The 27,934-nt window shown below is 48.9% G+C and overlaps 1 protein-coding gene across 4 annotated transcripts in view; it reads left to right on the top strand.

Annotated features, from left to right (window-relative positions):
- The window catches only part of CCND3 (cyclin D3), a 99,154-nt gene extending 71,345 nt beyond the window's left edge, over nucleotides 1–27,809 (top strand). For 2 of the 4 annotated variants that reach the window (XM_007085198.3, XM_007085199.3), the window contains 4 exons: nucleotides 21,825–22,040; nucleotides 25,053–25,212; nucleotides 25,967–26,103; nucleotides 26,596–27,809. In XM_007085198.3, the coding sequence (XP_007085260.2) occupies nucleotides 21,825–22,040; nucleotides 25,053–25,212; nucleotides 25,967–26,103; nucleotides 26,596–26,763 (681 nt within the window). In that variant the 3' untranslated portion in view covers nucleotides 26,764–27,809. Of the gene's footprint in view, nucleotides 1–20,621; nucleotides 20,960–21,824; nucleotides 22,041–25,052; nucleotides 25,213–25,966; nucleotides 26,104–26,595 lie in introns of those variants that run through there. The other 2 variants (XM_007085197.3, XM_042986351.1) reach the window with 2 other exon arrangements.
- Nucleotides 27,810–27,934: the final 125 nt, after the last annotated feature.

The raw sequence follows: 27,934 nt of genomic DNA, 5'->3' as shown, positions 1-27,934 counted from the left end.
CAAGAGTTGCATGCTCTCCCAACTGAGCCAGCCAGACGCCCCAAGGTTGTTGCAAAAACCTCTTGACTACCTTTCTCTACTTACTCCCCGGCAAAGTCCAACTGCTTATGTACCTAGGTCCTGATCCAGATTAGCCCCTTTAATGGCAGTCCATTGCCTTTAAGGCACAACTCAAATTCTCCTGTGGCCACAGGCTCTTCCTGATCTGCCCTGCTTTCCTGTCCAGGCTCCTTTCCTGGCACTGTCCTGTCTTGCACCCTCCCTGTTGGCAGTGCTGAGCCACACCCCAAATTTGCCAGGTTCTCATGCCTCGTTGCAGCACCACTGAGTTCCTGCAGCTTTCGTCTGTCTTTCCAACAAGGCTGAGCCCCTTGAGCCCTCAACTCCTTTTGGGCATCTCTGGGTTCCTGGTATGGGGCAGGCTCTCTCAGTAGGAGGCTCTCCTAATAAGGTTTAACATTTTCGCATCTTTGATGTTGGCCAAGCCCTGTTCTAAACACTTCATCTTCTCACAACTCTATGGGGGTAGGCGTGCTTCATTCATCCTTTCTGGCTGTACCTACAGAACATTCCCTCTGCCTAAGCCTTGGTCCAGGCACTGTGGATATGGCAGGGTACCCAGGACGGTGGTTGCTTAGAGATGAGGGGAGGGGTTTCTATTTGATGCAAGAAGGTCAAGAAAAGCCTCTCTGAAAAGGTGAAAATTGAGCCGAGACCTGAGGAAGAAGGAGAGGGGGCTACCTGAGTATCCAGGGGAAGAGTGGTCCAGGCAGAGGGAATAGCCAGGACAAAGGGGATCATTAGCCCCATTTGACAGATGAGGAACCAAGAGTCTAGGTAGATTAATCAAAGTCACAGAATAAGTGGTTCCAAACCCAGGCTCTGTAACTACTAACTCAGCCATTACTCTACACTGTCTTCTGAGGGACACGGTGGGTGCCTTGGCTGTGGGCAGGCCGGCTCTCTGTGTTCCCCATGCAACCCTCTAGCCGGAGCTTGCTCCCTGTGTCCAGGAGAGCCTGGGCGGATCAGCTGGCCCTGTATTCAGGTTCTCCTGGTGGCGCTGTGTTTCTGAAGTGTGTATCTGTTTCTGTGGCTTTCATTAGGAACAATTAGACTGCTTGGACTCTTCAGGCAGCCTCAGAAAGCATACTTCTCCTGCAACGCTGAGGATCAGACCCTGAAATATGGTGACTCGGCCAAGGCACACTCCCCCTCCCTGGTCAGTAGTCAGAGTGGCCTCTGTGGGCAGTTGCTGTACTTCACCCCCTTCCTTCCTTCACACTTCAACAGGAGGATCTGAGGCAAGTGTCGGCGGAGGTGGTATTTGAGCTGGCCTTGAAGGGCAGGAAGCATCGCAAGAGAGGCACGGACAGGGCATTTAGGCAGAAGGAAGCATGTGAGCTAGGCCAGAGCATCCGTGCTGGACCGTCTAGTGTATCTGGAGTCTAGGTACGTGGAGGGTGTGTTTGTTGGGAGAGGGGAGAGAGAGCTGGAGGGAGAATTTTAGGGTAGATCATGGCAGCCTTTTTTTTTTTTCTTTAAGTTTATTTCTTTATTTTGAGAGAGAGAGAGTGCATGGAGAAGGGGCAGAGAGAGGGAAAGAGCTCCCTGTGTCAGCACAGAGCCCAACGTGGGGCTCAAAGTCACGAACCCTGAGATCGTAACCTGAGCTGAGGTTGGATGCTTAACTGGCTGAGTCAACCAGGCATCCCTAGCCGTTTGTTGTTGTTGTTGTTTGGGGTTTTTATGGTTTTTGTTTTTTTTTTTTTTTTTGGTAATGGCAGACTTTGCATGTCCATTTCAGATAGGTCTGGATTTTATCTGGGTAATCCTAGGGATTTTAAGGTTTTAAGAAGCAAAGGAAGCATGTGTGCATTCCTGATGTTTTTGAAAGAAGGCTTGGGCAGTAGTGGGGAGCAGGGGCTGGAGGGGGTGTGTGGAGGGAGAGAGGCCAGTGAGAAGAGAGAGGGTTGCACCAGTCCAAATGTTAGGTGGGAGTGCCTGAGCGTTGAGTGGAGGGGCCAGATTCCAGAGCCACTCTGATGACAAAGTCTGCTTATAGGTTAACTTGGACAAACTTGGAGCAAGAGGCACTAAGAAAGACTAGAGTCAGCGTTTTTAGCTTGGGTGACTCAGGGGGTCGGGGTTAACTGACACCAAATACAAAGGAGGAGGGACTGGCTTTGAGCACTTTGAGTTTGAGGAGGCATCTGTGTGACATCTAGGTGGGGGTGTAGGCTGGGAGTTTGGGATGGAGGTTAGAACTGGAGAAGCATGAAGAACTGAGGCTGAAGGAATAGAATGGGGTCTCTGATGTGTGTGTGAGAAGAGAAAACAAGGGCCTCGGCTTAAGCCCTGGAAGATGTTGACAGTTCTTGAGCCTGATGGAGGACGAGGAACCAGGGAAGGGATTGTGGAGGAGTGTTTGGTTAACGCATCTCTGGGACCATTTGACATATCACATCAGAAGATGGTTGAAGGTGGGGCGCCTGGATGGCTCAGTTGGTTAAGAAGCCTACTTAGGCTCAGGTCATGATCTTGTGGTTTGTGAGTTTAAGCCCCGCGTCGGGCTCTGTGCTGACAGCTCAGAGCCTGGAGCCTGCTTCCGATTCTGTGTCTCCTCCTCTCTCTGCCCCTCCCATGCTCATGCTCTGTCTCTCTCTGTCTCTCAATAGTAAATAAACGTTAAAAAAAAATTAAAAAAAAAAAAAAAAAAGAAGATGGTTGAAGGTGATGGAGGCCACATCCTGGGGGGAACACACAGTTAACCTAGCCTGGGTTGTCTGCTCAGAGCCACTCAGAGACCAGGAGTGCTTCTGGTCAGCCTGAATTTGTTTACGTGGCCTTGTGTGTGCTGTCTTGTCCCTCCACACATGTCCAGCCTCCCACTGTTGAGGGGACTCTCTTGAAAGTGGAGATCCTGACTTCTCCCCCATTATTCTCCAGGAAGCTCAGCCTAGGGTTTTTCACATTGTGGGGCTCAGAACACTAAGGAGGGGGCTGACTGGCCAAGCAGAATGGGTGGCTGTGGTGAACTTGGTCCACTGCTCCTTCAGTTCCTTTTTTTTTTTTTTTTTTTAATTTTTTAAGTGTTTTTATTTATTTTTGAGACAGAGAGAGACCAAGCATGAGCAGGGGGGAGGCAGAGAAAGAGGGAGACACAGAATCTGAAGCAGGCTCCAGGCTCTGAGCTGTTAGCACAGAGCCCAATGCGGGGCTCGAACTCATGGACTGTGAGATCATGACCTGAGCTGAAGTCGGACACTTAACCGACTGAGCCACCCAGGTGCCCCTCCTTCAGTTCCTTTTTAAAAGAACATCTTATTTTATGGACTGAGTATAATGTGCTCTCTGAATCTTGAGATGCTTCAGGCTTGCTCTACCCTTTGGTCCATCCATCTGCCCATCCATCCATCCATCCATCCATCCATCCACCTACCCACCTATCCACTCATCCATCCATCCATCCATCCATCCATCCATCCATCCATCTATGCATCCATCCGTCCATCCAGTGTTAGAGTTTTGCAAGTGTAGATACCTACTAAGAGCTGAGCAACTTGCATATGGAGTTAGGGGATCCCCAGCACTTTTCATGCATTACCTCACATTACAACAATCCTCTGAGGTAGGCATGACTACCTTGTTTTGCAGATGAAAAAATCAGATAATTTCCCCCAGGTCACACAACAAGTAAGTGATAGGTTCAGGCCTAGGTCTCTCTAACTCAAAAGTTCCTATGGTCTCAATCACGATGGTAAGGCCTCCCTGGGTAGGAGGTGATCATAATTTATTATCCAAACTGGAATGCTTTTTAAAAGGTTTAAGTGAAATATAATTTTCAGACCATAGAATTCACCTATATAAAGTGCACAAGTTTTTAGTTTTTTAGTATATTTACAGAGTTGTGGAGTCATCACCATAATCTAATTTTAGGACATTTTCATCACCCCCAAAAGAAACTCAGTTCCCATGAGCAGTCAGTCCCCATTACCGTCACCCCCCACCCCAGCCCTAGACAACCACTAATCTATTTTCTGTCTCTATTGATTTGCCTATTCTGAACAATTCATATAAATGGAATGGTATGAACTGTGCTTTTTTGTGGTTGGCTTCTTTCACTTACCATAATGCTTCAAGGTTCATTCAGGCTGCAGGGTGCATCAACACCTCATTTCTTGTATGAATGACTGAGTGATACTCCATTGTATGGACGTACCACATCATCTTCATTATATTTGTTCTTGCATCGATAGACATTTGGACTGCTTTCACTTTTTGGCTATTATGAATCATAATCATGCTCTGAAATTTGTATACAATTTTTGGGGTGGAGGTATATTTTTATTTTTCATGCATATATACTTAGGAATTGAATTGCTAAGTTATATGTAACTCTTTTTTTTTAATATTTATTTTTTGGGAGAGTGCAAGCGGGGGAGGGGCAGAGAGAGGGGGACAGAGGATCTGAAGCAGGCTCTGCACTAACAGGCTGACAGCAGCGAGCCCGATGCAGGGCTTGAACCCATGGGCCGTAAGATCACGATCTGAGCCAAAGTCAGGTGCTCCACTGACTTAGCCACCCAGGTGCCCCTGTAGGGTAACTCTATGTTTAACATTTTGAGGAACTACCAAACCATTTTCCAAAGTGGCCGCATCCTTTTACATTCCCATCAGCAGTTATAAGGGCTCCGGTTTTTCCACAGCCTCACCAACACGTGTTATTCCAAACTGGGGCACTTTTGATAGTGAAAGGGTACACCACTAATAATTATACCAGGACAATCAGTACTAACTGGAACATATTTTAACTCTACCTTCATACCAAAAAAAGTGAGAAGATTCAATTCCTGATTTCAGGGAACTTTCTGGCCACATGATGAGTCAAAGCCCCAAAAACCCCCATATTTGAGTCAATGAAAGAATCAAGTAAAGGTAATTATTAAGAAGGAAAGCAAAGACATTTTATTTCCCCCCAGGAGATTGTGTCCTCTTTAAGAGAAAAGAACTATCTTATATTTGTATTGTTTATGGCTCCAAGAGTATCTTGGCACTTCATAGGGTCTCAGTAAGGATCTGTGGAATAAATGAATGAATGAGAATGAATGATACACAGTCTCCAGGAGGGAAAGTAAAAACAGAAAAATAGAGTGAGTCACCTGGCCCAGATTTGTGAGTTTGGAGGAAGTACGGCTCTCTTCTAAAAGTGTATTTGTTTTTTGCTCAGTGTGCTAACAACACTAATGACAATTTTATTTGTTTATTTATTATTTTTTTAATAAATATTTAATCATACTCTTTTTTTTTTTTTTTTTTTTGAGAGAGGGAGAACGTGCGTGGGGGAGGGGCAGAGAGAGAATCCCAAGCAGGCTGTTAGCTGTCAGCACAGAGCCCAGCACAGGGCTCCCATGGTGACCTGAGCCCAAATCAAGAGTCCGATGCTTAACAGACTGAGCCACCCAGGCCCTCCACTAGCGACAATTTTAAAAGGAAAAAAGTAAAGGGGTGCCGGGGTGGCTCAGTGGGTTAGGCGTGTGACTTCAGCTCAGGTCATAATCTCGCCGCTTGTGAGTTCGAGCCCCACATCGGGCTCCGTGCTGACAGCTCAGACCCTGGAGCCTGCTTCGGATTCTGTCTCTGTCTCGCTCTGCCCTTCCGCCGCTCATGCTCTGTCTCTCTCTCTCTCTCGCTCTCTCTCTTTCTCTCTCAAAAATAAATAAACATTAACATTTAAAAAATTAAAAGGAAAAAGTAAATAATCTACAATGAGAGGACTCTTAAACTGGATTTTGCAAGTGTAAATGGCTGACAAAGGTGGAAGAAAGACATTTCTGAGCAGGGGAATTGCCTGAACAGGGAGTCTGGAACCAAAGTGCATGCAGCTTTATGCACAGCGCTTCCTACAGCAGGCTAACCAAATTTGGGAATAAAAGGCTGTGGTGCCTACCCCCAAGGGTTTCCAGTGTTTTATTCACAGGAGACAATGGAATAGTTGAAAAGGACCCTGAACTGGCTCTGTGCCCTTGGGCAAGTCAGCTTCTCTTTGAGCATCACTGATCCTTCTGGCTCTAAATTTTCCTGACTATTCACTCCTACACCCCTGGAAGCTTCATGGAATTGGTGGGCCAGGAGCTAGGCCTGGCTAGAGCTAGAGCTGGATTTGGAGAAAGAGGCAAGATGCCAGTGGTTGATGATAAGGCCTCGAGGCGGACCAGAGTGCTCTTGCTGAGATAAAATTGGATAGGGTAATTGGGGCCTCTTGAAGGAGAATTTTAAAAGCCAGGCTGGTTGACTTTAAAATATGACCTGATAAGCAGGTCCTTGGACTGGAGATGAAAGAGTGTCTATGAGAGATTAATCTGATGGCTCTGGGCCATTGATCTGGATCTATCTGGAAGCAGCAGTGAAGATGGAGAGGCTCTCAGGGAGACTTTTGCAATAGTCATGTAAGCCCAGCCTTTCAAAAGAGGGTTTGAAACTCCTGCCAGCCTTACTGTATACATGGCTTCCTTAGAGTTCAATTTTCCTTAACCATAAGTAACTTAAACCATTATTTTTATATTAAAACAATTATGGGTGTATTATACCCCAGAATCCTAAATGTCTATACATTTCTAAGGGAGCACGTTAGACTTTAAATAAATTTCTGGTTTGCAGAGGGTGATTTTGGATCATGCTACCAGATTCCTCAGAGAGATTCATTGTCTCCTCTCTGCTGTAAAGGGTTTACTTTGGTGGCGAGTTTTGAGAAATTTGCTAAAAGACCACCAGAGGCTGGTAGGAAGGGTGAGATCTTAGTTTCAGGAGTGGTTTTTGTTTTGGGCCAGGTAAGTGATTGGATGTAGGAAACCAAAGAAAGAAATCCAAGATGGCGCTAGAGTTTAAAATCTGAGGACTCAGAAGAAAGATGGTGGTATTCATAAAAATGTACCTACTGAGGGGCGCCTGGGTGGCTCAGTCGGTTAAGCGTCCGACTTCGGCTCAGGTCACGATCTCGCGGTCCGTGAGTTCGAGCCCCGCGTCGGGCTCTGTGCTGACTGCTCAGAGCCTGGAGCCTGCTTCCGATTCTGTGTCTCCCTCTCTCTCTGACCCTCCCCCGTTCATGCTCTGTCTCTCTCTGTCTCAAAAATAAATAAACGTTAAAAAAAAAAAAATGTACCTACTGAGAGAGAGGCGGAAAGATGATGGTCTACCATGAGAACATTGGGAACACGTGGCTTTTGCTAGTGTCAGGAAAGGACTGAACAGGTTGGACGTGGAGGAGGAACTGGTACTTCTTGGTCTTTCCCAGCCTTTGCCCTCGAAGTTCTCCCACTGGCCTGGATGTTTGGCACTTTTCCTGCTTTACTATCAGTGTCTCGCTATGAAACAGGATGTTTACCGTAGGGTTTTAGTAGATCCCCTTTATCAGACTGAGGAAGTTCTCATTTTTGCTCCTTTGCCAAGAGTCCTTTTCTTACTGGGATGTGATCATCTACTGTTTTTTTGTTTGTTTGTTTGCTTTTTTACCCTTTAATCCTTAGTGTGATAAATTACGTAGATTCAAAAAAATAACCTAACTGAGCATTTTGGCCATAAAGTCAACATAATCATAACAGAGTACCCTTTTAGATATTGTGGGAATCCATTTGCTAATATCTTGCTTTGGATTTTGCATTCATGAGTGTAATTTTCTTTTCCCATACTGTTCTTGTTTGGTTTTGGAATCAAAGTTAACGCTAAAAATAAACTGAGAAGTGAACCCTTTTTTTAATATTCTCTGAAAGACTTTGGGTAATATTGAAATCACTTCTCTCTTGAAGTTTTGGTAGAACTCTGCCTGTTTGCTATTGAAGGTCGTCCCATCATGTGGGTGATAGTAGAGAAAGGAGCTTTTACTTGGGGAATGAAAGTCAATTGAACAATAAGGAAAATCTGTTACCTCATACATCACAAAAAAGTCCAGAAGGAGGGTGTCCCAGCATTGGTTAGTTCAGCAATTCAGGGAGAGAAATTTATTCTGATCCTGTAGATGTGTCCTTGTCAAGTGTCAGCTCCTTCTCTTAGTGCAAGATGGCTGTGGCCGTCTAGGCATCACAACACAGTGGTTACGAGGGGCGGCGGTGGGGGGGGGGGTGCGGTTTGCAGCTAAACCTGGTTCCAAATCCCATAGCTATAGGACACTGCGTAATTGCTTAACGTCTCTGGAAAATGGGATGGTAATAGTATTTTACCTCAAAATTTTGATATTATATGGATTAAACGAATTAGGGTTTTTGTCGTTGTTGTTTTGCTTTGTTCTGAACTCAGACTAGTGCCTCACACTTACCCAATCGTGTACTCTTCCCCGGCATCCTTCCCTTTCCTGTCTCATTTCCCGGCTCCCTTTTGGGTGCTTTCTGGAACCATTGCCCAGGTAAATTACTTGCCTTGAATCCTTGTCTTCGAGACTGCTCAGGAGCCCAAACCAAGGCAGCCAGCCATTTGCTAGTTGTAGGACGTTGGCGATACCTAACTTCTAAATGTGCTTTTTTTTCTTAATGGTCTCTATGCCTAACATGGGGCTTGAACTCCCAACCCCGAGATCAAGAGTTGCACGCTTCAGGGACTGAGCCTGCCAGGTGCCCCTGTGATATCTACCTGCTTTGTGTCTCTCTGTTCCCACCCATCATATGAGGACAGTACCAGCACCTATAACTCACAGAGCAAATGTAGTAAAGCGCTCAGTGCCTGGCTGAGAGAAAGTGCTTAGCAGGTATAAATTATTATTATTATTACCCAAAATTCTGTGGGGTGGCGCCACGGGTGGTTGTCCCACAGTTGAGACACACTACTCCTTGCCTCTCCCTTCTTCCACCCCACTTACTCTCTGAGCTCCTCCAGCCCTGCCTCTCCCACCACAGGCCGTCTCGTGTTACTCAGGTGACTGGCACCACCAACAGCCACCACCCCCAGTGCAGCCCACCCTTCCCATCACATAAAGCACCCTACCTGCCCCTGGTGGGTGTTGCAAATACCCAGGTAAAAAGTCTTCTGTCTGAATGACATCTCAGGATTTCTCCATGATGCAGGATCCTCATAGCTATCTGCTTAAATTGGAAACTCTTCAAATGGAAGCTTCTCATCTATGACTCATGTCCAGCATATTCTAGGACATCTTAAAGCCTTCCTGAGGCCTGGGGCAGGGAAGGCTTTTTTTTTTTTTTTTTTTTTTTTTTTTTTTTTCAAGTAGGCTCCATGCCCAATGTGGAGCTTGAACTCATGCCCCTGAGATCTAGAGTTACATGCTCACCACCTGCACCAGCCAGGCACCCTGGGAAGGCATTTGTTAAATGGGGATTGTTAATGATCACAGCTATTGCACCACCGAGCACTAACTATGATCCTGGCGCTGTGGTAGATATTTTGTCCACATTGATTTTTGCCACCACCCTATGAGGTAAGCGTTATGACTGTCTCCAGTTTGCAGATGAGAAGCCTAGCACAGAGAAGTTAAGTAGCCTGCCCAAGATCACACAGCTGGCAAACGGCAGAGCCAGGCATCCTCCTAACTCTAGAGCTCACTTACGTAATCATGATGCTAAACCAATGCTAGGACTATTTGGTGCCTCGAATGAAGCATGCTGGCCTCTTTGCTTTCTAGCTGAGAGCCCAAGGACAGGTCTCTCATTGCCAGGTGTTTTGCTGTAGGTGACTCGTCCACACTTGAGGTCCCCATGCTCGTCTTACCCCTCGCTGTTGAACAGGAACCTCAGCAAGAGTAATAGAACAGGAGAGCTTCATTTATGCAGAATCCCAGACAGCCAGAAGGAGGGAGAAAAAGCAAATATGTACATATATAGCCTGTGTTCTCATTTTATGATAAGGAGAGACTAAACAGGTTCAGGCTAGTACCTGAGCTTTCTTTTCACAAGCAATTTATGCACTAGAGATTGCAAACTGCCTCCGCCCCTCAGATCCAATCCCTAGAGCATGATGTGTGCCTTGAAAACAAAGGGCATGTGCAGCAGGACTCATTACCACTGCGTGGCCGAAGGCTGGAGCTGAGCAGCTAGTTACCTCCCAGCTTTGGGTGCGACAGGTGCCGCCCCTGTGCCCAGCCCCACCCCTCCGCACCAGCTCCTTTACCTGGAACAGGTTGGCATTTATTGTGAGGCTTATGTTGGCATTTTTCTTAATTTTTTTTTTATTTTTTTTTTATTTTTGAGACAGAGAGAGACAGAGCATGAACGGGGGAGGGGCAGAGAGAGAGGAAGACACAGAATCAGAAGCAGGCTCCAGGCTCTGAGCCATCAGCCCAGAGCCTGACGCGGGGCTCGAACTCACGGACCGCGAGATCGTGACCTGAGCCGAAGTCGGACTCCTAACCGACTGAGCCACCCAGGCGCCCCAGTTGGCATTTCTCTTACATCCAGTTTGTTTCATTCATTTATTCAAAGAAGGATTTGTCTGTTTTTTGGTTTTTGGGGTTTTTTTTTTTTTTGGACACCTACTATGGATCAGGCGCCATTCTGTTTTGGTGGGGTGGTGAGGGAGTGGACAAACCAGAAACAGATCTAGGACGTTAGTGACACATGTCGTGTCTGTTCCAGAAATAGCTGAGTGTGGGGCGCCTGGGTGGCTCAGTTGGTTAAGCCTCTGACTTTGGCTCAGGTCGCGATCTCATGGTTTGTGAGTTCAAGCCCCGCGTCGGGCTCTGTGCTGACAGCTGAGAGCCTGGAGCCTGCTTCGGATTCTGTGTCTCCCTCTCTTCCCCTCCTATGCTCGTGCTCTCTCTCTCTCTCTCTCTCTCTCGCTCTGTCTCTCTCAAAAATAAAGAAACATTAAAAAAAAATAGCCGAGTGCATGAGAGAATGGTGGGAAATGGGGTGGGAGCAGATCACGTAGGATCTTCAGGGCACCATGAGGGCTTTGGCAGTCACCAGGAGTGAAATGGGAGCCACTAGGGCATCAGTGTGTCTAGATGAGGGCAGTGGGGGGTGGGGGGTAAGGGTGGATTAGGGACCCCCGTTGGGAGGCTATGCCACAGTAATCCAGCTGATGCAACAGTGCCAGAGTGGTGGCAGTGGAAACAGAAAAAAGGGAGGGATTGGAGTTGTATTGGGGGCATAGAATCAACCAGAAATAGGTGATGGGATGGATGTGGGGGACCAATAAGGACAAGGAAGAATTGAATTTGGACCAGAGAGGTAGCAGAGGAGAAGAGAAGAGGGTGGTTCTAGAGATGCTTTGAAAGTAGCGCGTCTGTGTTCTGCTGATGGACGGATGTGGGATTTGAAAGAGAGGCGTCAGGGGTGACACCAAGTATTTTGGCCCTTGTTTTGGAAGAATGGAGTTGCCATTTGCTGATAGGGGGAAGCCTGTGGGAGGAGCATTTTTGGTGGGGGAAGATTAGGATCTCAGTTTTGGAGAAGTTGAATTTAAAGGTGCCTGTTGGACATCCCTGTGGAGTAGCCAAGAAGGCAGCCTCTGATGTGAAACAGAAACAGAGAACAGGTCACCTCACATGCCAGCTCTGATTTCTCTGATTGGTATGATGCCCGCAAGTGCTGTGTTGAGATTTTGTGTGTTTTTTTTGTTTTTTGGGTTTAAAAAAATTTTTTTTAACGTTTTTATTTATTTTTGAGACAGAGCATGAACCGGGGAGGGTCAGAGAAAGAGGGAGACACAGAATCCGAAGCAGGCTCCAGGCTCTGAGTTGTCAGCACAGAGCCCGACACAGGGCTTGAACTCACGGACCGTGAGATCATGACCTGAGCCGAAGTTGGACACTTAACTGACTGAGCCACCCAGGTGCCCCTCTTCTTTTTTTCAATGTTTATTTTTGAGAGAGAGAGAGACAGAGACAGAGCACAAGCAGGAGAGGGGCAGAGAGAGGGAAACAGAAGCAGGCTCCAGGCTGCTGTTAGCACAGAGCCCAACGTGAGGCTTGAACTCATGAAACATGAGATCATGACCTGAGCTGAAGTCATTTGCTTAAAGGACTGAGCCACCCACGTGCCCCTAAAATGTCTTAGTATGTTCTATAATGTGCATGATATATTAGAGTAGCAGGTATGGGCATTATTTATAAATTATTCTACGTAGGAATGATATGCTCAGTTTTTACTGAGGAATGGACAAATACTTCTGAAGATTACCAATTTGAAATATTGTACATCAGGTGCTCAAAATTGTGACCTGAAATACTGTATGTACCCTGAAGTGTCTCCTGAATCCTTTAAGGAAAAACAAAATTATGTTCAGTTTGGTGGGGCACCTGGGTGGCTCAGTTGGTTAAGTGTCAGACTCTTGGCTTCAGCTCGGGTCGCGATCTCGTGGGTCGTGAGATTGCTCTGACAGTGTGGAGCCTACTTGGGATTCTCTCTCTCTCTCTCTCTCTCTCTCTGCTTCTCTCCTGCTTGCACTCTCCCTCAAAATAAAAAAGTAAACATTAAAAAAAAAGTGTCAGAGACTGTTCTAGAGTAAGAGAGATCGAAAAGTTAGGGTAACCTGTGCACCTGAGTGGCTCAGTCGGTTAAGCGTCTGACTTCAGCTCAGGTCATGATCTTATGGTTTGTGAGTTCGGGCTCCACATCAGGCTGTCTGCTGTCAGCACAGGGCCTGCCTCTCTGTCCCTTTCTCTCTCTGCCCCTCCCCTGCTTGTGCTCTCTGTCTCAAAGAAAAAAAAAAAAAAAGATTTAGGGTAACAATGCGAACATGATCCTTGATGGGATCTTGGGTTGAGAAGGAAAAACGCTACAAAAGAATATTAGTAAGAACAACTGGGGAACTTTGTATATAGATTGTTTATGGTATTGTGTTAGTGTAAATGGTATTTACACTATGGTATTGTTTATGGTATTGTGTTAGTATATACAAAGTTAGTGTAAACTTTGTATATAGATTGTTTATGGTATAGTGTTAGTGTGGTCATGTGGAAGACTGTTGCGTTCTTAGGAGATCCAGGCTGAAATATTTAGGGATGAGGAGTCATGATGTTTGTAATTAGGTCTCAAATTTTATTTTATTTTATTTTATTTTATTTTATTTTATTTTATTTTATTTTATTTTATTTTTTTGTTATTTATTTATTTTTAAATGCTTATTTATTTTTGGGAGAGAGAGAGAGAGAGAGAGAGAGAGAGAGACAGAATCCCAAGCAGGCTTCAGGCTAGGAGCTGTCAGTGAACCTGACACAGGTCTTGAATTCAGGAGTGTGGGATCATGACACCTGAGCCAAAGTCAGACGCTTAACCGACTGAACCACCAGGTGCCCTTATCTTATTTTTTTATTTTTTCGCCTCCCTGGCCCCTGAGACCGTGTTTAGTATACTAGATTGTTTCATTGACTGGAACACTGTCTTCTTCACCCTTTCTGAGGCAAAGAAATTGCCAGATCTTCACCACTGCTATAGAAATCCCTGGCATGTTTTATTTTCTAGCTGCCTCCACATGCGTTGTATTACATTTATTATCATAAATAGTCCATATGGGTAAAAAAGTTTGTGCCTTTGGGGCACCTGGGTGGCTCAGTCGGTTAAGCGGCCGACTTCGGCTCAGGTCATGATCTCGCCATCCGTGAGTTCGAGCCCCGTGTCGGGCTCTGTGCTGACCGCTCGGAGCCTGGAGCCTGTTTCGGATTCTGTGTCTCCCTCTCTCTGACCCTCCCTCATTCATGCTCTGTCTCTCTCTGTCTCAAAAATAAATAAACGTTAAAAAAAAATTTAAAAAAAAAAAAGAAGTTTGTGTCTTTAAGTGCCACAGTCCCAATTAACTTTTTTAATGGCTCACCATATGTCAGGCACTGTTCTATGTGTTTTACACATAAGAGCCTGTTTTCAGCCTCACAGCTGCTCTGTAGGGGAGGTGCTACTATTATCCTCATTTTCAGAAAAGGAAACTGAGGCACGGATAGGTGGTATAGAGGGAGTGCCGAGCAGCGTGGCCCCAGGCCGGGCCCTGCAGTATTTACCACCCGCTCCTGGCCATACACTTCACATCACGAGCTGGGTCATAGACGTTTGCTACAGCTTCCATACCGGGAAGGAGGAGGGCTTCTGCCGCTCAGACTTTTGCTTTTCTCTGAGGGGTTCTGGGTGCATGTCCCTAGCGGAAAGGGTGCTCCTGGAGAGAGGCCAAAACAACGACAACAGAAACTACTGCTTTTGAGGGCTCACTGTGTGCCAGGCAGTGTGAGATGTTTCGTCCTCAGAATCTCACCATGCCATAAGAGCATTATCCTCATCAGACAAAAGAGGAAACAGAAAAAGAGCGGTTCCAGTAACTCCCTCAGAGTCATGAGGCTTTGAACTCCAGCAGCCTGACTCCAGAGCCTTCCCCTCCCCCAAGCCTGCCTTGCCTCTACCTGTCCTCTGAATGGGTCTGAAGGTAACCGAGCCCCAGCCTGGAGACCAGAGACAGGCCGGGTTGGTGGGGGGTGGGGGGGAGCTGGGCCTCACCCATCACTTTGTTCACCCCCTCAGTTCCCAGATGGGGACATTTCAGTGACAAAGGGGAGGAGGAGTGGGAGAAGAAGAGGAGGAAGAGAGCATTGTAATGCTTCCTTCTTGGGGCTTTTCATCTGGCCTGTGACATTCCATTCCCACCCCTCCTCTAACTGGCCGTTTCATTGAGTAACTTTTTCTGATTGAGTGCACCTGGGCAGAAACTCCTCCCATATTGGCCCTGGTCATTGCTATGTCGTGTTTTTTTTTTTTTTCCTTACAAAAAACAAGGGGAGCCCCTATTCCTTTGAGGTAGAGGTGGTTGTTGAAGTGCCCAGGCAGATCAGCCAACATTCCAGGAACCGCTCTGATCTAGTGCTCACCTGCCCCTTTAGAGGACAGCCGGCTCGTCACTGACTGGCTCCTGGGCCCTGGAGGTTCAGGATGACTCAGCTCTGGGCATGGCAGTCCCGGCCAGGGGCGAGGCCGAGGTATCCCTCAAAATGCCCTGCTCGCCAGGAGCTCCCTTTCCCAGGGTACAAGTTCACACCCTTACCTTCCTGGACGGGCAGTCTCTGTGTGCCTCTTCCTCAGTAAATCAACAACTCGTAAATCAACACACCCTCTCGGACTAGCACGAGAGGCAGAAGAAGGAATCAGTGAAGAGCAGGGACTCTGCAGACTGCCTGGGTTGAATCCTGCTCCTGCCACTGACGTCCTGTGTGAACTTGGGCAAATTATTTAGCTGCCCTGAGTATTAGTTTCCTTTTATGTAAAATGGGGGGAAATAATCATATACTTCTCATAACGTTGATGGGGAACATTGAATACCTATTGGGTACCCAGGTATTGTCCCTGCAGGTATTGTACCCAGGTACCCAGGACACAGTGAGCTCTCCATAAAGGACTGATATTATTATTTTAATGTTTATTTATTTTTGAGAGACAGAGTGTGAGTGGGAGAGGGGCAGAGAGAGAGGGAGACTCAGAATCCGAAGCCGGCTCCAGGCTCTGAGCTGTCAGCCCAGAGCCGGACCTGGGGCTCGAACTCACGAACTGTGAGATCATGACCTGAGCCAAAGTCAGACACTTAACTGACTGAGCCACCCAGGTGCCCCAAAGACTGATATTATTGCTGGTGGTCACAGCCCAGTGCTGGGTCTCGTAGAAGAGACACACATAAAGGACACAGTCCCCTCCTTAAGAAGAGGCAGCATACAGTTAAAAAGTGTGTGGCTTGGGGGGAGCTAAGCGGACCTTCAGTACGTTATTTAATTCCATTGGTACGTCAGTTTTCCCATCCCCAAAACAATTCTTAGAGGGTGAGATGGTGGATGATAAACACCCTGCTCGGTGCCTGCCACATTGTTGGCTCTCAATACATATGGATTCTCTTTCCCTTTCTAGGAGCTACACTCTGGAGAGGGACAGAGAGCAGATCCAGAACCAGCCAGCCAAATGTTTAGTTTTAGGGCATGTACAGTTGGATCCACAGAAGTTTGGAGGCCAGAGGATTGGTTCCTGTAGTTGGATTGTTCTAGGAAGGTTTCTTGGGAGAGGGTGGACCCTAGTTGGGGCTGAAAGGATGACTAAATAAATGGAGCAGAGAGCATAAATGGGCTGACCAGTGGTAGAAGGGGGATTGAAGAGATAAGGAGGGCAGTGAGAGGTCCGGTCGTGTTTGTAGAGGTCTGCATAGAAGAAGATTGTTTCCTTTCTCATATTGTCTAACTGGAATTTTCTGTGCTAACTTACATACCTCTCGCTGTAGTTGAAGACAAGTTCTCTTAGAAGGACCATGGTTATTTCAGACTAAATGAGCTTTTGGTGTTTTTCTTAAGCACTTTTGTGCTTGATATTGGGGTAAAGACCAGGTGAATTTCCTTAGATGAAAGGTGAAGGAATTCTGAGGGCCAATTCCCAGTCAAGTTTTTTGACCCTGAATGTCCCAAATAAGGCATACTGTGAAGTGCAAGGACCAGGCCAAGGGGTGCTTAGAGCAGAGAAGTGAGTGATAAAGAAAGAACTGATTGTTAAATCAGTGTCATGGACATTTGGGTGATAATTTGGGAAAAGTAAGGCAACAGCCCCACTTAATAAGATATCATGAATAAATGTAGGTAACAATTTACACATTATAAAAAACCTGGAGCACCTGGGTGGCTCAGTGGGTCAAGTGTGCGACTCTTGATTTCACCTCAGGTCATGATCTCAGTGGTTCCTGAGGTTGAGTCCCGTGTTGGGCTGTGTGTTGCAGGCTCTGTGCTGACAGCTTGGAGTCGGCTTGGGATTCTCCCCCCTCCCCTGCTCCTCCCCTGCTTGCAGGCTTGTGCACCTGCGGGGTCTCTCTCTCTCAAATAAAACAAACAAACAAACAAAACCAACAACCCAACTTTATAGTATGTACTCTTGGAAATGCAGATTTTGGGGGCCTCATTACAGACTTGAAGAATGAAAAGCCCTGAGGCCAGGCCCAGAAAACTGCATTTTCAACAAGTTCCCTGGGTGATAAAAAAAAAAAAAAAAATTCACCTATAAATATTTCCTATGCTTTCTTGTAATGCTTCTATAATATTAAGATGGGCAAAGCATGATTCAAAGGCATAAGTCATTATAGAAAATGTCAATAGATAAGGCTATATAAAATAAAAACCTATTTGTACAACAAAGAAACAGAAAAAAGAAATCTACCATGGACCAAAAATAAAAGGCAAATGATGAACCAAAAAAAATTTTGCAAAATATATGATAAAGAAAAAATATGAAAAGGGGTTAGTGTCCTTTCAATGTAACGAGCACTTATAAATCAATAAAAACAATTCCTATAAAAGAATGGGCAAAGGATATAAATAGGTAATTTACATAAGAAATGTAAATGTCTAATAATAGTCAATATTCTTACTGATATTCCGCTTATCTTTCCAGTTTTTCTCCATAAAGAACATGTGGCATATGTATGTGTGTGTGTGTGTGTGTGTGTGTATAATATATATAATGAAAGATCATTCAGCCATAAAAAAAAAATCCTGCCATTTACAACAACATTGACAGACCTTGAGGGCATTACATTAAATGAAATAAGACAGACAAAGAAAGATAAGTACTATATGACCTCATTTTTTTTTTTATATGATCTCATTTGTATGTGGAATCTAAGAAAACCAAATTCAGACACAGAGAACAGATTGTTGGTTGTCAGAGGCAGGGAGTGGGGAGGTTTGGGGGGCTGAGGGAAGTGGCAAAAGGTGATCAAAAGGTCCAGACTTTTAATTATAAGGTAGATGAGTTCTGGAGATGTAATGCACAACATGGTGACTATAGTTAACAATATTGTGTATTTGCAAGTTGCTAAGAGATCAGATCTTAAAAGTTCTCATCGGAAGGAAAAAATGTAACTATGTGAGGAGACAGATGTTAACTAAATTTATTGTGGTAGTCATTTTGCAACATTTACATATATCAAATCCCTAGGTTGTATACCTTAAATTAATATAACTGATATATATGTCGATTGTATCTCAATAAAACTGGAAAAAATTTTAAGATAAAAAATAATGGTGATTTGCTGTCTTATCAAAGGTACAGTTTTCTTATCTCAATAGTCCTACTCAGTAATTCTAAAAGTAAAGAAACACCTTCCTTCAGGACAGATCTAGTTTCTGGTTCTGTACTTATTTCAAAAGCTATAAGTTTTTAGTTCTCCTGCACCCTAAAAGCTTCTTACACTTCAACATCTTTGTTCCTTCCATAACTTCATACCTAATCTTTTTAATTTTAAATGTATTGTTCTCTTTAATGAAAGAGTGCATTGCAATGAATAAGTAGCTGAAGAAACTGCATGTTTGTGTTTTTGAAGACAGGAGTAAAGGACTTACAAGATCACACAAGGCACATGGCACAGATACATGTTGATACAACAAGGGTTCTTGAATTAAAAATATATGTAATTGTTAATATGCCATTTTCATCTCTCCAGCTGGTAGTGTTCGTTTTTTCTTCAAGTTTTCTAATGTTTGTTCATTAGATTGGCTCAGCCTCTTAGCAGGAAAATTTGGTAATAAGAACTGTATCAAAAGCCTTGGAATGTTTCATAACCTTACATTGAGAAATTCCACTTCTAGAAATTAATTCACTTCTAGAAACAATCATGAGTATGCACAAAGATACTACCACAAAAGCATTTTACTGTATTGTTTTTAATAGGGAAGAACTAGAAACACGTTAGATTTCCAATAATTCAGCTTTGGTAAAATGCATTATGATACATTCACCAGTGGCATACTACATAGCCATTAAAAATGTATAGGGGCGCCTGGGTGGCGCAGTCGGTTAAGCGTCCGACTTCAGCCAGGTCACGATCTCGCGGTCCGTGAGTTCGAGCCCCGCGTCAGGCTCTGGGCTGATGGCTCGGAGCCTGGAGCCTGTTTCCGATTCTGTGTCTCCCTCTCTCTCTGCCCCTCCCCCGTTCATGCTCTGTCTCTCTCTGTCCCAAAAATAAATAAAAAACGTTGAAAAAAAAAATTAAAAAAAAATGTATACACTATTTAGGGGCTCCTGGGTGGCTCAGTCATTGAGTGCCCTATTCTTGATTTTGGCCCAGGTCATGATCACAGGGTTGTGGGATTGAGCCTTGAGAAGGGCTCCACACGGAGCCTGGAGCCTGTTTGAGATTCTCTCTCTCTCTGTCTGTCTGTCTGTCTGTCTCTCTCTCTCTCTGCCTCTCTCCCCCGCTTGCATGCTCCCTTTCTCTCTAAAATAAATAAAATTTTTAAAAATTAAGAAAAAATACATAGACTATTTAATGACATGGAAAAGTCCTAACAGTATTCTTTTTAGTGGGGTGAAAAGCCAGCTTACAAAACAGCTTACAATGATCTTATTCCTAAAAATATGTGTTCATTCACAGAACAATTGTAGAAAAAATAAACATTGACATTTTAAGGGGTTCTCTCTGGAGAAATTGTAGGTAGCTGTTATTTCCTTTTTTGTGTGTCTTCTCCATATTGTCGAAGTTTTCTAGAATGTAAATGAACATTTCCATGATATGAAAATGACGGTAAAACGTATTCTATAAAACGGAACAACTCACTGAGAGAATGTTTAGCGTAGAACTTGCTGTAACAGTGTCCTGTCTCTTAACAAGTCACTTCTGTGGCTCCTTCCTCGGGAGGGCCCCAGGAGAGGCAGGGATCGCCAAGGCCTCCTCCCATTTGAAGCCTTACTAGAGGCCTGTGGTCTGCCTCTTGGTCATGTAGAATCCAGCTTTGGGGAAACTGCAAAGTAACCCAAAGTTTGGGAAGTAGGTTTATAGTCTGAGCTAGAAACTCCTTCTCAGAGGATCTAGTTTCTCCGCCCACGTTTTCCTCAAACAGAAACTAAGGCCTACTTCGGGGCTTGTCCAAGGCCACACAGCCAACTGAATGACAAGGTGAGGCCTTGAATCCTTGGCCTTTCCGCCCGGTTGTATTTGTGTAATACGCAGATTTAGACCGGCCCTTCTCATACTTTAATGTGCACGGGGATCACCAGGGATCTTGTTGAAATGCAGATTTTGATCCGGCTGGTCTCGGTGGGCCACTTCTAACCAGCTCTCGGGGAGTGCCGTTTTTTGTTGGTCTGGGGAATCGCAGTTTAAGTAGCAGTGGTGTAGAGCACAGATTCTGGAGCCAGACTTCAGCTTCCAGGTCCTGGCTCTGCCACAGGCTAACTATGATTGTTACCCGCGCTGTGCTTCAGTTTCCTCATCTGCGAAATCAGTTTAACACCTGAGAGTTTTCGCGAGGAGTTAATAAGTTGCTACACGTTAAGTGCTTAGGTCGTTGTGCACTACGAAGTGCCCAGTCGATTATCATTCATATTGCCCAGAGCAATCAGCGGGTGCAGTAGGGTTTGTCGAATGAATGAATAACCTTTGGAAAAAAGTTCTTTCCCGGGAGGCTAGCGTCTGAGAAGCAAAAGGGGAGGGCTCGTCGGAGGGGAAGAGGCCCACCTCCAAGGAGCTTCTCTCCAGCGGGTGGTCAGAAGGGCCGGGAGCGCCCGGAAGCCGGCCGGCCCGCGCCCCGCGGACCAATGCGGCCGCCCGGGGGGAGGGGGCGGCCAGCCAGCCCTTTCCGTCTGGGGCTCCGGCGGCCCCGCCCCTTGCGCGTTGAGACGCTCGCATTCCACGGTTGCTACATCGTCGCGAGGGGCGGGGCGCCTGTCAGGGAAGCGGCGCGCGCGCCGGCGCGGGCGGGCTGGGGCTCGGCCGCGCAGTGCCAGCGCCAGCACCAGACCCGCGCCCCGCGCAGTCCCGACCGCCGCCTGCGTTCTGGCTCGCGAGCCCCAGCTCCCGCCCGCCCGTGCGCTGCCCGAGTATGGAGCTGCTGTGCTGCGAGGGCACCCGGCACGCGCCCCGGGCCGGGCCGGACCCGCGACTGCTGGGGGACCAGCGTGTCCTGCAGAGCTTGCTCCGCCTGGAGGAGCGCTACGTGCCCCGCGCCTCCTACTTCCAGTGTGTGCAGAGGGAGATCAAGCCGCACATGCGGAAGATGCTGGCGTACTGGATGCTGGAGGTATCTCCCGGAAGGGTCTCCCCTCCCCCGCCGCCCGGCTCCGGACATCTCCGGGCCGCCCTGTGGGGACATCCTGGTCCCAACAACAATCAGCAAGATGCTTCGGTGGCTCAGATCCCCGGGGCCTGGTCTCTCACTCGGGCACCCCAGCCAGCCGACTGCCTCCGTGGTGTCCCTTTCCCTTCCCCAGCCCTAACTCTGACTGCCGGTCGTTTGGCACCCTCCCTAACCCTTCCTTCGGGCCAGGAAAGCGGGACCGGGGCCACCCTCTCCCCTCCGGCTTCTCTCAGCGTCTCCTGCTTCCCTCCCCCGCTCGGATTGCTCGGGAGAGCGCGCCTGGAAAACCCTGGGCTCGGCCGCCCCCGCCCCAGAGCCGGTTCCTGTGTCTGTCGCGGGGTTCTGGCGGGGAAGACGGTGGGGGTGGCGCGCGCGCTGTTCCGGCAGTCAGGGAAATGAAAAGTGCGGGAGGCAGCGGCTGGAGTCTCCTCCCTTCCCTTTGGGTGTGTGCAGTGGGTGGTGGTAATGGGGGTAAGGTCTCAGTTCTCTGCCCACCGTAGCTACCTCTTCCGTCCCCCAACCCCCTTCTTGCTATGGGGGAGGGCAGTCTCAGTTTGGAATCCTTGAGGAAGGGAGCCTCTGGCGTACCCCCACCCCCCAGGGGAGGGGGAAGGAGGCAGGCTACGCGGAGGAAGTGGGGGGCGTCACCTTAGGGAAGGCGCATCCTGCGTATTAGTCCTTGTCTCAGAAGGTCACCCCCCCCCCATTTTTTTGCCCCTCATCCACTTCCCTTCAACGCCCCCCCCCCTTTAGTGCTGCTGCGTTCCCCATGCCCCTGCCCTAGAAGTGACTGTGCGCCCTCCCCCAGGTTTGTGAGGAGCAGCGCTGTGAGGAGGAAGTCTTCCCCCTGGCCATGAACTACCTGGATCGCTACCTGTCCTGCGTCCCCACCCGAAAGGCGCAGTTGCAGCTCCTGGGTGCGGTCTGCATGCTGCTGGCCTCCAAGCTGCGCGAGACTACTCCCCTGACCATCGAAAAACTGTGCATCTACACCGACCACTCTGTCTCTCCCCGCCAGCTGCGGGTGCGTGCATAACTCTCCCCACCCCCTACATACTGTCACCACACTTACCAGGAAAAGGAAGGCCAAGACCTCAGAAACTTTCTGCCCTTGGGGAGGGTAGCAGAAGCGATTTTATTTTATTTATTTATTTATTTTTTGGACAAAAGATACGGCAGTGTGGGGGGACAGTCAGACGGTCAGGGTAGCTAACCCCGGCCTCCAAGCTTGAGCTGCCAGCATGAATTGAATCCCCTTCTCCTGACCTCCAGGGGGTGCCATTCCTTCCTGGTCTTTCCCCCAGATAGCAGCAAGTCAAACTGCATGTCTATACTCACTAGTACTTTGCCTCTGGGTTTACACAGCCACCATGAGTTATTTATTGGCAGCAAAAGGACATGCCTGCACACCCCCACTGGAGTGGGGGAGTGGAATGTGCTTCATGTGGGGGAGGGGGCTGCCTTGGTTGAGTCTTTATCCCAGTGTGGACTTTGTGATTGAAAAGCCTCCTAGAGCCAATTAAAGTCAGGCCCCGATTGCTCTCAGGAAGGGCCAAGGAGTTGTCATCCTACCTTCTTTCCTTCCTTTTCTATCCCAGAAGAGCTAGCTCCTTCCAGGTCCTCATTCTGAGGAACTCGAGCAGCTGCTTCAGGCCTGGTGGGATCCACCTCTCCCTTTCCCCCTTAGCCAAAGGCCAGAGCTGAGGGATAGCCCGGGAGCTGAACTGCAGCTGCTTCCGATGTGATAATGATGCCCCCTCCCCCGGCCCACCCACTCTGACCGAGGTCTTTCATAACCCTGTGGGGAGCTGCTGTCACTCCTGTGGTTTGGGAAGTGGCTCCCTGGGCCCCTTGCTGGGAACTTGGACTGGGCTCTTCCCGAGGCAGGGCAAGGGAGTCAAGGCTCTCTTTCCCCCACTGAGCCTGGAGAGGAGGTGGGGAAGCCGCTTGGATCTGGAAGAGGTTATTCAGGGCAGGCGGATCATCTCCTGGGGGGCCTGGGGGAGAGGATGGGTGAGCTGGCACCTTCCTCCACCTTGCTCCGCAGCGGCCAAGTCTTCTTCTGACCCTGAGAGGAGTCTCTGGGCCCCATCTCCTGGGGAGGAGGGCAGTATGCAGGCTGCTGTGATTGGCTGGCCGGGAAGCCAGGGTACTGGGGCCCCCGACTGCTGCTTGTCGAGGAACAGGATTCCTCTTCCTGCCAAGTAGCTCTCAGAGATGGGAGTAGGAGGCCAGAGTTGGGAATCCGGGAGGCCCCACGGCTCTTTGTGATGAATCTGGTAGTTTTTGGCAAGTCTGAAGGTGGAGCTGGCTTCCAGGGCCAGCGAGCAAGATGTTTCTGGAGGGGTTTGGGCTGGAAGGTAGAAGGGTACTTCCTTTTTGTGAAAAGACTGGCATGGTGTGTGTGCCTTTGTGTGAGGGTAGTCTTTCAGAACAGGCCACAAGGACTCTTCATCTTTTCCCTGTGCCTGAGCCGGGGGTGGAGTGTGCAGATGTCGTCTTACAAGGACAGAGTTGGAAGGGACTGCACAGAACTCCAGTCAGTCCAAACCCTTGTTGCAGCAGAGGGCGGTCGAGGCCCAGAGAAGGAGGGAAAGGTCCCCGTCCTGCCTCAGCACTGCACTGAAGCGGCTGAGGAGGGTCTGGGTCTCCAGGCTAGCCCAGGTGGCCTTAAAGCCTACAGATGTGATACGAGCTGCCAGCCACCACCACTAATCGCTCCCAGGGGTGTGTTCCCCACCAGGCGAGGGCTGAGATTCTCAGGAGTTGCCCAGATACAGGGTAGGGTGGCTGCCTTCCCTCACATGGGACCCCCTCCCCACAGGGAGACCCCCATTGCAAGTCACCTTCCAGATCTTTCCTTGGAGAGTAGGTGTTTTCTGGTCACTTCTGGGTTAGGAGCTAGAGAACTGGGGCAAGCATGAGTAGAATGCTGGCTTCTCGGCCCAACTTCTTTTGGCTCTGGGCCAGGCCCTTTTCTGTAGGGCCCTGTGAGAGGCTTGGGGCTGATTTAGGAGGATGACACCTAGGTGGGGGCCGGGAGAGGGACAGCTGTGACTGACGGCCTGGAAGAGGTTGGGTGGGGTTGCCATTTCTGCCTCAGTAAGGGGCCAAACCCGTGAGTTCCTTCCTGTGATAAAACAGTGAAGAAATCCTCATGTGTGCAACTCAGAAACGGGGCCATGACTAGGAACCTCAGATGAGTGGATTGGGTGGGGCGCCCAGCCTCCTCCAGGACGTAGCAGTGGTATGTAGCTGTGGGCAGGTGGAGATGCTATTTGGTCCCTCAAGGATCGCCTGGATCTGTCCTGCCTGGCTGAGCCTCTGCTTCGCTTCCTGAGACTTCAGTGACCCTAGCCACTGTGGTTCCAGGTAAAGCCACTGTGGTTCCAGGTGGCGTGGGGTGCTGTGTCTCAGGACTCACCCCCAGTGTCCCACCAACACTGTGGGATGTGGCTTAAGTTGGGCAACCTCTCCTTTGAGGAACCTCAGGGTTGGTTCAGTGGGTGTGTCACAGGAGGCATGGCCTCACGCTCATTTGAGTGTCTTCAAGAGGTGCAGACTTGGCTGGGATGCAGGACTGGAGAGGCTAGTGGTGATCTCCCCTTTCACAAATCCTTGGGATTACGGAGAGCCTTTCTGCTTCACCCCAGAGGAGGCTCAAGGTTGTGATGCCTGCCGCTGCAGTCTTTTCGTTCAACCTTAGCCGGAGAAGTACTCCGAGCCCTGCACGAAGTCAGGAGAAGGCCTGGCTTACTGGCCCCCGAAAGAGAACCAAACAGGATTGAAAGAGACAGTTCATATCAAACACGTAGTTCTGGCACCTTGTAAATGAGCAGTAGATGCTCAAAGCAAGTGCCCCCAATTCTTCCGCACCCTGAACTCCCTATTCCACAACGCCGGCCCTTAAACCCAGAAGCAGAACTGGGGCCCTCGCCTTCAAGTTTGATGGGCTTCCTTCCCTGTGACATTTCTGCTTTACTCCCTACCCTTCCCTTCTTCAGCCACTGACTCCACCCTCTTTCCCAAACACCAGGACTGGGAGGTGCTGGTCCTGGGGAAGCTCAAGTGGGACCTGGCTGCTGTGATTGCCCATGATTTCCTGGCCCTCATTCTGCACCGGCTCTCTCTGCCCCGTGACCGGCAGGCCTTGGTCAAAAAACATGCCCAGACCTTTTTGGCCCTTTGTGCTACAGGTAAGAGCCCTATATACATTTTTGCCAGGTGAGGGAAATACGAATACTTGGAAGGGTGGGAGGTAACTGGATTCTGCTTCATACTCCTCTCAAAATTTGTCAATATTATCTCTCTTCTGGAGGCTCAGAAGAGGCAGCAGAACATGATCAGAGCTGTATGGGATTTTTTTTTTCTTTTTAGTGTTTATTTTTGAGAGAGACACAGTGTGAGTGGGGGAGGGGCAGAGAGGGGACACAGAATCTGAAGCAGGCTCCAGGCTCTGAGCTGTCACACGGGGCTCGAACTCGTGAACCAAGAGATCGTGACCTGAGCTGAAGTTGGACACTTAACCAACTGAGCCACCCAGGCGCTGCAGAGCTGTATGGGATTTTAGAGACCACCAGTCTGTAAGTGGCTTGGAGAAGTGACTTGCTCAGGGTCTCACAGTCATTAAGTTGGGAGCACAACCAAGGTCTCTTGACCCTAGTTTTGTTTCCACACCAGGGAGAGACTCCTTCACTCTCTGGTCCCTGGCACACTCACCGACCACCTTGGAGCAGACACACTTGTGCAAGTTTCCTGTTCATCCTGGTCCTCTCTAGGAGAGGCCCCTTCCTGCCTTTCTCCCTCATTGCTCTTATAGTACTCACTGCTGGGGTTTCTGGTATGCCCTCAGCTCTATTCTCGGTGCCTGGCATTTTTGGAGCAATAGGAAGTCCGTGCTGGCCATGATCTTTAAAGCCTTTGCCTCATGGTTCCCTCTTCCTTTCCAAGATTACACCTTTGCCATGTACCCACCGTCCATGATCGCCACGGGCAGCATTGGGGCTGCAGTGCAAGGCCTGGGCGCGTGCTCCACGACTGGGGACGAGCTCACCGAGCTGCTGGCAGGGATCACAGGCACAGAGGTGGTGAGTGCAGGGGCGCCGGCTGTGGCCGGTCAGCACTTCCTCAAGCAGTGCTATTCCCTGAGCCTCCAGCAGAGGGAGGAATGCATCCCTAGCCTGGTCTCCACTCCTGGTTTCAGGTGCCCCACCCCTGGGGCTTCTGTGGCCTTCTGTCTTGGTCTGGAGAAGGGTGGCTTGGGTGGGTTGAAAGGCACTGTTCCTGGGTGCCCTTTTCCTGCCAGATGATGTGCAAGAGTGGGGGTGGGGGTGCTGTCAGATTATTGGGCTGCTCTCACACTCCCTTGCCACATCCTCTTGCCAGTTTCTTAGAACTGAAGGCTGATTCCTGGGGCTGGGTTGTGGCCTAACCTCCCAACTTCCCTGTGTGCTGGAAGGTGTCCCTCACCTGCTTCTGCTGCCAGATGCTGTGGGGGTGGGAAGCAGACCCTTCATTCCAAAGGGGACCTTCTGCCCTCCACCCAGCAGTCACTCTTCGCTGTTCCCCCATGTTTGCAGGACTGCCTGCGGGCCTGTCAGGAGCAGATTGAAGCTGCGCTCAGGGAGAGCCTCAGAGAAGCGGCCCAGACCTCGCCCAGCCCGGCACCCAAAGCCCCCAGGGGCTCCAGTAGCCAGGGGCCCAGCCAGACCAGCACTCCCACAGATGTCACAGCCATTCACCTGTAGCCCCGGAGAGGCCCCCTCCAGTGGCCACTGGCAGCAGAGGAAGGGACACCGCCACCCCCCCTCCCTGCCTGCAGGAACGAGCCACGCCATGCCACGCCATGCCACATCGGAAGCCTGAGGGGGCCCCCTCCTGTTCGCCCCTCCCCAAGCTGAAGGGGGCAGGCCCTACCTATCCCTGCAGTGTGCACTAAGGGGCCTGGCCAGCCGTGTTTGGGTGGCCCGCCAGGCTCCTCCTTTTCCCTGCGTCTGACCGGCTCTGCTCTTTCCCTGATCCTAGCTGGCGGTGGGCCAGGCTGGTCGGAAATGAAATTGAAGTAGGTAAAATACATGCACCAGCGTTCCTTTTTGAGGCCCCCTTATTTCTGGGGCTCTCGTGTTCTCAAATGCCAAAATGCCCCCAGTGCCTTGTAAAGGTGTTGCACCTTCCAGAGTTAATGTATTTGGATTGGGGTCTTTCTGAAGAGATCTCAGAGATGCTGATAGACATGTGTGAGGGGAAACAGTCTGGACAGCTCCTCCTGACATGCTTTGGAGGCCCCAATATAATCCGTGCGCGCAGCTGCTCCTAGAGGGAGGGACCAGGCCTCTGTCCGAGGGGCAGGCAAGAACCAACCAATCCCTTCTTGCTTTGCTTTCCGCTCAGCTTCTCCTGTGTGATTGAGGGGGGTTAGGGTGAAGGAAGAAGTTGTTTTAATTTATTAATTGCTTTGAGGACAACTGAAAGAGGGTGTGGTGGGGCCCATCGACCCCACACGCGGTGGTAACCCTGGTGGTTGCTGCATCCCTCCCCTCTGCTACTGGCTGGAGGATCTTTGTGGCCAAGGAGCTGCTACAGCCTGGGGTAGGGCCATGCCCTCCTCTCCCTCTGGCCCTCTGCCCCTCTCTGGGGGTGGGGGATGGAGTAGGGATAAACTGGAGGTGACTGAGCCCCTGTCTGGAGAGGGAGGCAAGCCCTGTTGACACAGGTCTTTCCTACGGCCACAAGGTCCAGGCTGGTGGCCCAGGACCATCATGCTACCTTAATAAAGATTCTGGAATAAGCCTGGCTTTGGCTTCTTGGATTGGATGGTGCTATGGGGAAAAGCCGTTTCTGGGCTGCATGAGGGAAGCAGGGCAGAAGTCAAGGGTCATCATGCAGAGATCACCACAAGCCATTTCTGTAAGGGGCCAG

This window comes from Panthera tigris, chromosome B2 (genome assembly GCF_018350195.1).
Source record: "Panthera tigris isolate Pti1 chromosome B2, P.tigris_Pti1_mat1.1, whole genome shotgun sequence".
In the NCBI taxonomy this organism is placed as follows: domain Eukaryota; kingdom Metazoa; phylum Chordata; class Mammalia; order Carnivora; family Felidae; genus Panthera; species Panthera tigris.
This window is presented reverse-complemented; position numbering and strand designations above follow the sequence as displayed.